The 12,185-nt window shown below is 34.2% G+C and overlaps 1 protein-coding gene across 1 annotated transcript in view; it reads left to right on the top strand.

Moving 5' to 3' along the window:
• VPS13C (vacuolar protein sorting 13 homolog C) overlaps positions 1-12,185 on the top strand; it is a 172,940-nt gene that overhangs the window by 138,954 nt on the left and 21,801 nt on the right. Inside the window, exons 65-70 of the mRNA XM_082842024.1 lie at positions 2,734-2,969; positions 8,984-9,125; positions 10,163-10,303; positions 11,097-11,178; positions 11,290-11,359; positions 11,972-12,083. Of these exons, the coding sequence (XP_082698150.1) occupies positions 2,734-2,969; positions 8,984-9,125; positions 10,163-10,303; positions 11,097-11,178; positions 11,290-11,359; positions 11,972-12,083 (783 nt within the window). The remainder of the gene's footprint in view (positions 1-2,733; positions 2,970-8,983; positions 9,126-10,162; positions 10,304-11,096; positions 11,179-11,289; positions 11,360-11,971; positions 12,084-12,185) is intronic.

Raw genomic sequence — 12,185 nt, 5'->3', positions numbered from 1 at the left:
AATGTGTTCTATCCTGAAAAGTTCATACAGTGTCATATTCCATTGTCTGATAATGCCAGTTGTTAGAAAAGCTTTCTTGGTTATTTAAAATAGTAATTGGCCAACAGTGACTGAATTATCCTCTCCTATATTCCCTCTGAAATACCCATAAAAGAGATAGACTTACCCACCTTTGAAAAATCAGACTGATAGTTATGAGATTCTTGGAGTGATTTTTTGCCATGACAATTTGATGGAGCTCTATTGCCTGCTTATTATGCTTTACTTTTTACAATAGAAAAACCTTCAAGGTTTATAAGTGGTAGAGAGGAGCTTAAATTCCCTGTTACTCTTAGGTCTCTGGCTCAGAGACATGGTAGCTCAACCAGGGGTCCCTGTACTATGCTGGTGTTATTTTCCTTCTCCTCACGTTTCATGCTCCTCAGCAACCACAACTCCCAGAAAGTGGTATACAGGCCCTGGAGAGCAAGTGGTAATGCCATCCTGAAGGAGGATATCCAGGTCTGTAAATTAAGGCAAAATCACGAAGAATCCTGGTAATAGTGTATTCATGGGATTGTGGTTTTACATGTCTCTATTCTGTTTGGTGTTAGAGAGCCAGGCAGTAAGAAAAGTAGATAAGTGTGCCTCAGTCAACAGGTAATCTGCCAGATTATGAAACTTGAACTAGAAGCAAGGCAGTTACCCATTTCCTTGTCCCCTGGGTTGATCTGAGAGGGGAATTCTGCTCAGGCCCAGGTGGGAATTCAGAGAAAATCCTTACAGTATTGGAAAGCACTTTCCTCATTAAGTGTGAATAAACAGATAAAAAGAAACATGGAGTTTATGAAAAAAATAGTTCAGGAGAAAAACATAACATTATCCTAAAGAGTCAGAGGCTGATTATACTTCTGAAAATTTTTTTACTACAGGAGAACCAGAGAAAAATTTCAGAATGTATGCCTGAGATCCCCAAAGTTATAAAGATATGACAACTATGAAAAAGGAGAAAGATGGTGAAATAAAAGACAAAGACAACAAAATAAAGTGAAAGGGGAGCAGGGAAACAGTATATTCTGAACATACTGTATTAACACCATTTTAATCCTAAATTTTAGGAGATATAGATCAAAGATGATGGGTTTTTTTTTAAAGATACCAATTAGTAGAACCAAAATCAGTGATAAAAGAATTCTAAAACAATTAATGAGAAAATGAAAATAAAGAAAAATTTGCCCTTATAGTAAAAGAAGGAAACCTAAGGAAGTATATAGAAAGTGGCAAATACCTTTTATTGAATGTATATCGTGTGTTATAATGCTTGTCATATAGTATCATTAATTCTTATGATTGGAACTTAGAACTGCTGGTTAGAATTCAAAACCAGGTCTGTCTGACTTCACAGTTCATGGACTTTCCCCACTAAACCATGCTTCCCATCAGTTATGCCAGTAAATGAAAATGGTTTAAATTCTCCTATTAAAAGACCACATTCAGATTAAGTTAAAAATTAGTTTCTAACCAAATGCTACTTACATGAGATCTGTTTTAACTGAACTAATCAAAAAGTTGAAAGCAGAAGACATGGTAAAGATTTAACAAACAAAAATAAAAATTGTTGATTTTAATTTCTGAGCAACTATAATTCAAAGCATTCAAAGTCATTAAATAGAATATGATAATGTGACAAAGAAGGCATGATAGCCATAAACCTTCATGCAGTGAATATTGAATCAAAATGTGAAACTTAAAAGAGTTGGAAGTGAACTGAAACACAGTTGCCTGAGGATATTTTAACACACCTCATTTAATTTTTAACAGATCAAATAGATGAAAAACAAATGAGATTAGAGAGTATTTGAATGATAACTAAGACTGAACCAAGCTATGTATCAAATTTTGTAGTTTACAAGGAGAGAATTCACCTTCTTAGTAGGTACCTCTGGAACATTTACAAAATTTGATCATGTTAGAGTAAAAAAATTACACAGCCTACTTTGACATATGTTAAAAGCAATAGGTAAATTGTAGACAACAACAAATACCACCCATTCCTATGCTTTTGGTAATATCCTTTATTTATTTGGTTTTGGTTTTTGTTTTCCAAGAAAGCATGAAATGAAAAGCACATATTAGGAACTTATACTGCCTGCTGAAACGAACTGTTGTTACATTTATGTTAAGTCCAGAATGCGAGAAAAATTGTTATCTAAATCTCTGAAGACACTCACCAAATCAAGCCTCATATTTTTAAATGCTATGTGAGACTGTCAGCCAAGAAGGCTCTTCTTATTGAAACTTAGTACAAACTGATCACCATAGTTTGACTATTTAACAATGTGATTTATATACGTATTTGCAGTGTTATACATTATTAAAACCTAAAAATAAACCAGGTTAGTTTTACCTGAGGTTACTTTTCCAATACATTTCTAAACCATTCTGTTTTCCATCTGGGAGACAAGTAAGCATCTTATGGCATTGGTGCCATTGAAGGATACTCTTGTCCCTGCTAAGTGACCTTTGAGCACTAACGAGGTAACTCAAACTAAGGTTTAAAAAAATTAAGCACTATTAATCTTCGTTACTGTTTGAAAAAATTGGTGAGTATGTTTTAAAACAGATTATAACTTTAATTTGTTTTTTTGATAATTTTCTGATTTATAGTCATGCTTTCTCAGCTACTACAGTTCAACTTTATGTAATAAAAGCTTACTGTTTGTGGTTTTAATATGAAGTCTCTCTTTCCCACAGGATGAATGTGGACAGTTTCCATATGATGCAAACATCCAGATACACTGGGTATCATTTCTAGATGGGCGCCAGAGAGTTTTGCTTTTCACTGATGATGTTGCCTTGGTTTCCAAAGCACTGCAGGCAGAAGAAATGGAGCAGGCCAATCATGAAATAACTTTTTCTCTCCATAGTCTTGGGCTTTCACTGGTTAACAATGAAAACAAGCAGGAAGTTTCGTATATTGGGATAACCAGGTATGAAAGAAGGATAAGGTATCAGAAATCTTGAAAAGGCATTGAGTTCGTAATATCAGGTTTGATGAGTATAGACAGATACCTGTTCTGAATTTGCTTACTATGCAATTCTTTCAGCAAAACTTACTGAACAGCTGTTTTCACTGCTAGTTGAAAAGCCCCTAGGATAGAAAGATGACTAAGATCATGTCTTTGCCCTTATAATACTCATCAGTTGGCGGGGGGAGAAGGAGGTTTGCTTCTTTCTTTGTTGTTTGTTTGTACATTTTTGGAACGAATTATAAAAACACCAGGAAAAGCTACAAAGAAGTATGTGCACGTGCAGTGGTGCTGTAGAGGCTGGAGAAACTGGTGTGGGTGGGGGGTGCCAACGACAAGTTGTGTACACCGGTAAAAAGGGTTATTTATAGAGCAGGCAGGCAGTAGTGGACGTGGGTACATAATCTTTATTGGCTACTCATTTAGAACTTTTTAATAATGATGGAGCCAGGTATTTCCTCTGATTGTGCTTATACCTATCTAAGAAAAATATTTGAATTTAACTGTTTTGGTGTTTCAATCACACTAACTTTAGTAAAAGACTCATTCTTCTTTGGAGACTCTTGGGGGGAATGGTTACCAAGTATAACAAGCATAGGGTCTATCGATAATCATGTGTTTGTTCAGTGAAGTATAAAATTAAGGAAATAAAGAGATCATGTATGTAATGCTCTTTGTGCAACACCTGACAGATTAAGGGTTCAATAAATGGTATTATACATACCATTAATGTAATATTAGTACATTTATGTATGTATGACTGATATATTCTCTTGGCTATATGTTTCATTATTGTATAGTATTTTTAACTAAATATGAAAATCTTTTTTATTTTTAGAATTTTATTTTTTTATACAGCAGGTTCTTATTATGCATTTTATACATATTAGTGTATACATGTCAATCCCAATCTCCCAGTTCATCACACCACTACTGCAGCCCCCCGCCGCTTTCCCCCCTTGGTGTCCATATGTTTGTTCTCTACATCTGTGTCTCTATTTCTGCCCTGCAAACCGGTTCATCTGTACCATTTTTCTAGGTTCCACATATATGTGTTAATATACGATATTTGTTTTTCTCTTTCTGACTTACTTCACTCTTTATGACACTCTCTAGATCCATCCACATTTCAACAAATGACCCAATTTCGTTCCTTTTTATGATGAGTAATATTCCATTGTGTATATGTACCACATCTTCTTTATCCATTCGTCTGTCGATGGGAATTTAGGTTGCTTCCATGACCTGGTTATTGTAAATAGTGCTGCAATGAACGTTGGGGTATGTGTGTCTTTTTGAATTATGGTTTTCTCTGGGTATATGCCCAGTAGTGGGATTGCTGGGTCATATGGTAATTCTATTTTTGTTTTTTTAAGGAACCTCCATACAGTTCTCCATAGTGGCTGTATCAATTTACATTCCCACCAACAGTGCAAGAGGGTTCCCTTTTCTCCACACCCTCTCTAGCATTTGTTGTTCGTAGATTTTCTGATGTTGCCCATTCTAACTGGTGTGAGGTGATACCTCATTGTAGTTTTGATTTGCATTTCTGTAATAATTAGTGATGTTGAGCAGCTTTTCATGTGCCTCTTGGCCATCTGTTTGTCTTAGTTGGAAAAATGTCTGTTTAGGTCTTCTGCCCATTTTTTGATTGGGTTGTTTGTTTTTTTAATATTGAGCTGCATGAGCTGTTTATATATTTTGGAGATTAATCCTTTGTCGATTCGTTTGCAAATATTTTCTCCCATTCTGAGGGTTGTCTTGTTTGTAGTTTCCTTTGCTTTGCAAAAGCTTTTAAGTTTCACTAGGTCCCATTTGTTTATTTTTGTTTTTATTTCCATTACTCTAGGAGGTGGATCAAAAAAGATCTTGCTGTGATTTATGTCAAAGAGTGTTCTTCTTCTGTTTTCCTCTAAGAGTTTTATAGTGTCCGGTCTTACATTTAGGTCTGTAATCCATTTTGAGTTTATTTTTTTGTATGGTGTTAGGGAGTGTTCTAATTTCATTCTTTTACATGTAGCTGTCCAGTTTCCCCAGCACCACTTATTGAAGAGGCTATCTTTTCTCCATTGTATATTCTTGCCTCCTTTGTCATAGATTAGTTGACCATAGGTGCATGGGTTTATCTCTGGGCTTTCCTGTTCCATAGGTCTGTGTTTCTGTTTTTGTGCCAGTACCATATTGTCTTGATTACTGTAGCTTTGTACTGTAGCTTTGTAGTATAGTCTGAAGTCAGGGAGTCTGATTCCTCCAGCTCTGTTTTTTTCCCTCAAGACTTCTTTGGCTATTTGGGGTCTTTTGTGTCTCCATACAGAGTTTAAGATTTTTTGTTCTAGTTCTGTAAAAAATGCCATTGGTAATTTGATAGGGACTACATTGAATCTGTAGATTGCTTTGGGTAATATAGTCATTTTCACAATATTGATTCTTCCAATCCAAGAACACGGTATATCTCTCCATCTGTTTGTATCATCTTTAATTTCTTTCATCAGTGTCTTATAGATTCTGAATACAGATCAGATCTTTTGTCTCCCTAGGTAGGTTTATTCCTAGGTATTTTATTCTTTTTGTTGCAGTAGTAAATGGGAGTGTTTCCTTAATTTCTCTTTCAGATTTGTCATTGTTAGTGTATAGGAATGCAAGAGATTTCTGTGCATTAATTTTGTATCCTGCAACTTTACCAAATTCATTGATTAGTTCTAGTAGTTTTCTGGTGGCATCTTTAGGATTCTCTATATAGTATCATGTCATCTGCAAACAGTGACAGCCTTACTTCTTCTTTCCCAATTTGTATTCCTTTTATTTCTTTTTCTTCTCTGATTGCCATGACTAGGACTTCCAAAACTATGTTGAATAATAGTGGCGAGAGTGGACATCCTTTTCTTGTTCCTGGTCTTAGAGGAAGTGCTTTCAGTTTTTCACCATTGAGAATGATGTTTGCTGTGGGTTTGTTGTATATGGCCTTTGTTATGTTGACGTAGGTTCCCTCTATGCCCACTTTCTGGAGAGTTTTTATCATAAATGGGTGTTGAATATTGTCAAAAGCTTTTTCTGCATCTATTGAGATGATCATATGGTTTTTATTCCTCAATTTGTTAATATGGTGTATCACATTGATTGATTTGCGTATATTGAAGAATCCTTGCATCCCTGGGACAAATCCAACTTGATCATGGTGTATGATCCTTTAAATGTGTTGTTGGATTCTGTTTGCCAGTATTTTGTTGAGAATTTTTGCATCTATATTCGTCAGTGATATTGGTCTGTAATTTTCTTTTTTTGTAGTATCTTTTTCTGGTTTTGGTATCAGGATGGTGGTGGCCTCATAGAATGAATTTGGGAGTGTTCCTTCCACTGCAGTTTTTTGGAGGAAGGTCTGCAATTTTTTGGTTCAGTCTTGGAAGGTTATACCTTTCTAAAACTTTGTCCATTTCTTCCAGGTTGTCCATTTTATTGGCATAGATTTGCTTGTAGTAGTCTCTTAGGATGCTTTGTATTTCTGTGGTATCTGTTGTAACTTCTCGTTTTTCATTTCTAGTTTTATTGATTTGAGTCCTCTTCCTCTTTTTTTGATGAGTCTGGCTAATGGTTTATCAATTTTGTTTATCTTCTCACAGAACCAGCTTTTAGTTTTATTGATCTTTGCTGTTGTTTTCTTTGTTTCTATTTCATTTATTTCTGCTCTGATCTTTATGATTTCTTTCCTTCTACTAACTTTGGGTTTTGTTTGTTCTTCTTTCTCTAGTTCCTTTAGGTGTAAGATTAGATTGTTTATTTGAGATTTTTCTTGTTTCTTGAGGTAGGCTTGTATTGCTATAAACTTCCCTCTTAGAACTTCTTTTGCTGCATCCTGTAGGTTTTGGGTTGTTGTGTTTTCATTGTCATTTGTCTCTAGGTATTTTTTGATTTCTTCAGTGATCTCTTGGTTATTAGTAACATATTGTTTAGCCTCCGTGTGTTTGTGCTTTTTACGTTTTTTTCCCTCTAATTGATTTCTCATCTCATAGCATTGTGGTCAGAAAAGATGCTTGATATGATTTCAGTTTTCTTAAATTTACCAAGGCTTGATTTGTGACCCAAGATGTGATCTATCTGGGAGAATGTTCCGTGTGCACTTGAGAAGTAAGTGTAGTCTGCTGTTTTTGGATGGAATGTCCTATAAATATCAGTTAAGTCTGTCTGGTCTATTGTGTCATTTAAGGCTCGTGTGTCCTGATTACTTTTCTGTCTGGGTGATCTGTCCATTGGTGTAAGTGAGGTGTTAAAGTCCCCCACTATTATTGTGTTACTGTCGATTTCCTTTTTTATAGCTGTTAGCAGTTGCCTTATGTATTGAAGTGCTCCTTTGTTGGGTGCATATATATTTATAATTGTTATATCTTCTTTTTGGATTGCTCCCTTGATCATTATGTAGTGTCCTTCCTTGTCTCTTGTAACATTCTTTATTTTAAAGTCTGTTTTATCTAATATGAGTATTGCTACTCCAGCTTTCTTTTTTTTTTTGCGGTACGCGGGCCTCTCACTGTTGTGGCCTCTCCCGTTGCGGAGCACAGGCTCTGGACGCACAGGCTCAGCGGCCATGGCTCACGGGCCCAGCCGCTCTGTGGCATGTGGGATCTTCCCAGACTGGCGCACAAACCCGTGTCCCCTGCATCGGCAGGCGGACTCTCAACCACTGCACCACCAGGGAAGCCCTCAGCCACTATTACTGAACACTGAATGGCTTTGGAAGTTAGCTTTTGCTGCGGAATTGATAGTAAATTCACCCTAAAAGCAGAAAGTAAAACAGCAAAGTCATTTTGATGACAACTAACATTTGAATCGCAAATAATGTTAGTCTATTTTATATATTTCCTCTGCTGTCCAAAGTTAAAACAAGAAGTGATATCTCCAACCCCACACAAGTTTGGAGCTGGTGGATATATTCTATGACCTACAACTACAGTTCCAACAACATGTTTTCCAACCTCAGGGCAAGTATAAAGAAAATTTCCACATTTCAAAATTCATTTAACTATTAATGAAAGAGCTTCTACCTAACCTTCAATCGTAAGTGATTGATTTGTAATGTATTGACATGCTAAAAGGCAACAATCAAGAGAAGACTCTAATAGAGTAGGGAACAGAATTTAAAATTATATCTAGAATTTTTCTAATATAGAATAGAATTTTACACATGTATTATAAGCGATACATATGCTTAGTTAAACTAATATTGTCTTAGATTGAGATCAGTATTTGACAGTATCTCTGCATGAAAGGACATTTTTAAAGATGCTCATTACAGATCAGCATTAACAGATGAACATTTGCAATACATTTTGAGAATAGGGAACACTAACTTTGAGCCCTAATTAAGTGAAAAGTTGTCACCTCCACAAAAGAAGTGTAAAAAAATTTATTTGTAACTATGTATGGTAATGGAAGTTAACTGTTACTGTGGTGATAGTTTTACAGTATATACAAATATCAAATCATTATGTTGTACATCTGAAACTAAGTAATGTTATATGTCAACTATACCTCAATAAAAAGGAAGGGAGGAAGCGAGGGAGGGAGAAAGGTTTTTCTCATTAATAGACTTGTTTTTAAAAATTGTACCCAATTGTTATTTTTACATTTTGAATTTCATCAATTAAAAAATGTATGGAAGTGTTTTATCTCTCTTGTTATTTAAGTACCTACATAATAACTTTGATTTTGTCTCAGCTCACAAAGCCTAAAATATCCCCATATGAAAAAAGTTTGCTGGTCCCTTAGCTCATTGATGCCAACGTGTGACAAAAAGATTTTCCCCTGCCTCTTTTCCTTATGCACTTTTATAACACAGATATATTTTGGTATTTTAAAAAAATCTCATGTATAAATGTGATTTTCATAGGTGGTTGACAGTTGCAACAATTTGGAGTTGAATGACAGTTCCACAACGTAAATATGTATTTAATTTAATTAATTTTCTTTGTGAATTGTTTTAGTTCTGGTGTTGTTTGGGAGATGAAACCAAAACAGAAATGGAAGCCATTTAGTCAAAAGCAGATAATTTTATTGGAAAAGTCCTATAAGAAATATCTAGAATCAAGAGACCTTGGCTGGATTAAACTAGATGATAATTTTGAGGTATACCGCAATTGTTTTGTTTTGTTTCTTATATATGTATTTTGTCGCTTCTGGTGGTGGTAAATAAAATTTCACTATCCAAGTAAAAATGTGTATGCAGAAACTAATTAATTTGTAGGATTGGCATAACTAGTAAAATTTATTAGTACATTTTAAATTAAAGTACATTGTTGAATCATATAGTATGAAACATTATCTAAATACGTTTCTTATCTGCATTTTTATAATTTCTTCTATTTGTAAAGCAGATAGTTTCATGTAACTTGTTTTTAGGAAGATTATGGAGAAATTAAGATTGCTTATTGAAACTTTTCCTATTCTGAATGATACCAATATATATTGCTAAATAAAGGCTGTGCAAAATTGTATATATCAGTGATGAAAACTCTATAGAAAACTTGCTCAATTAAATTCATTAAATGTGAATGATTGTAGGACATGAGTAGATGTACACATGTAAATGTGTACTCTACATAGGCCCCTACACTGTTGAAACTGAAAGTCACTTTTGCTCCGAGAAGACCCCAGAAGCTTGACTGCAGGTTCAGTCATGCAATTTGGGCTGCTCTTTGTCTTTAATGGTTGAGTCTGCATTGTCACCAGATATGCTCCCCAACCCCACGCCCATCCCTGTAAGTGTTGGTCATGCTCAAATGAGAAAACACTCTACAATTAGTGTCAGAGGTAAATAAGCTATTAACTATTCCTTGTTTAACTTTGTTAAAACAAAGTTTAAGTGTTATCTAGAATTATCCATTACAATTGAGGTTTTTAAAATGTAAAAAGCATGGCTTTTTTTTTTAAGTATAATTTATATAGTTGAAAAGTTCTCCAATTGTTTTCTTGTTTTCCTTATAACCTTGGTAGAAAAGTGATGATTCTGCTTCCAGTATCTCAACTGTAGATCATCTTAAGGTAGATCTTTTGATGAGACCAAGAGATTAAGATACTTTTCCTTTCCAGTTTGTAAGTGGATATATAAAATGGGCTTCACTGCTCATACCAGTTTATCACAAACACGTGTACTTTTTTTCCAGGTAAATTTTGGCAAAGACCCAATGGAAATGCGCCTCCCTGTTCGGTGCCCTATAAAGCGAGATTTTTTATCAGGAATTCAGGTTGAATTTAAGCAGTCTCCTCACCAAAGAAGTTTAAGGGCCAGATTGTATTGGCTTCAGGTAACATTATCATCCTATTCAGTAGATATATCTAATCAGTTTGGGAATCTTGGGTCTAAATTTTTTTTTTTTTTTAACAAGATTCTATCATGCATCATAGTTGGTATCTTTCTTTTTGTTTATACATTTATTCTCCTTCCACATATTCCTGTAGATTCACCATCCAAGGCTAAATGACCGTTGAGACTTTAATTTGACCAGTTAGCCTGCCAGAGTGTTTTCTTACACTGAAATTGTTGTTTTTAATATTCCTTTGTATTTGTCATGGGATCCCAAAAGAGGATTTTCTTTTGTCCTTCTCTGTGGGAATGAGTGGGGCTTTATTGGAGGCTGTTTTTGTCTGCTTGTTTGCTTGCTCCTTTCCTCTGTCTCTCCATCTCTTGCTTTTAACTACCGATTACTGCTATTTAGGACATTTTAATTTTTTTCTTAATACCTAACCTCTAATTTCATATCTGGTCTCTACTTAAATTTTTATTTAAATAATGGATAGATGAAATCTCACATGGTCCATAGGTACAAATATTTCCATTAATGGTGTTCATGCTGTACAATTTTAGTGCAATTATGAGGATGTTTATATATTCCTTTATGTAAAAGCTTGCCCTTGGTGAGATTTATAAGAATTTTAGATTTAAAGTGAAACTTTTAATAGTAGCACATATACATACAGATACTTATTTATGATGCAATTAGTGGCATCATCTATAATATTGTCTCTGAAACAAAAGTTTAACTTTAAATTATTTCAAGTCCTGCTGAATCAGTTTTCTTTTTTTTTTTTTTTTGTCAGGTTGATAGTCAGTTACCAGGTACAGTGTTCCCTGTTGTATTTCATCCTGTGGCCCCTCCAAAATCTATTGCTTTGGATTCAGGTAAAAAGAAATTAAATTGAGATATACCCTGTATATAAAAGTTGAGTAGACATTATTTTGACCTATTATAAAGCTTGATTGTCTTTCTCCTGTTTTCTTTCTTCCTTTTAGAGCCCAAACCTTTCATTGATGTGAGTGTCATCACAAGATTTAATGAGTACAGTAAAGTCTTACAGTTCAAGTAAGTAAAGATTCCCTTATTTATCTAAAGGAATTTAAAATGAGAATCTACTTTGAAAATAAATTTTACTCTTTTGAAAGTGACTTCTGTATAAAAATTATTATCCACCTGAACATATCAGTCTACTTTTGGTCAAGTGATTTTCTATATTGAAACTTATCTTAATAATATATATTTTAAAGTAAAATTCCTTCAACCACTTTCTCTCCTTTGTAACTTCCATTAGGATATAAAATAGTTAGTGAAATACAAATGATAAGTGTGTTTGTGAGGTGTGTTCTTTAAAGTAATTCCTGTGGACTTTAAAAATTAAGTAATACATGCTACATCATCTTGGCTTTTGTCCCTTAAATATGGAATTTGGGACTTTAAATGCTAAGTGTTAATACAGCAGTATTACCTCTAGTGAAACCTTCACTATAATGAAAAAAAAAAATCTCAGTCTAAGTAGACTTTGATCTTGTTAACATAACACTTTTTTTTACAGATCAAGGAACAAGATGTGGTTTTTGGCCAAAATCAAAGTTTTAACATGGAAAATTACAAGGTTTGATAGAAAGCCTTTTTCATCTTAAAAAAAACCTTTTCCACTTAAAATTTTTTTTTCCTTAGGTATTTTATGGTTCTCATTCAGGAAATGGCCTTAAAAGTTGATCAGGGGTTTCTAGGAGCTATTACTGCACTGTTTACCCCAACAGCTGACCCTGAAGCCGAAAGAAAATGGGTAATAATTTTTATTTCTTGGGAAAATTATAAAGTAAAAAAATTAAATCAACCATTCTTTGCACTAATTGTAGTAGGAAAAAAAATTAAAATAGAAATTCTT

Source organism: Leucopleurus acutus, assembly GCF_964270905.1.
Source record: "Leucopleurus acutus genome assembly, chromosome: 1".
Classification (NCBI taxonomy): domain Eukaryota; kingdom Metazoa; phylum Chordata; class Mammalia; order Artiodactyla; family Delphinidae; genus Leucopleurus; species Leucopleurus acutus.
This window is presented reverse-complemented; position numbering and strand designations above follow the sequence as displayed.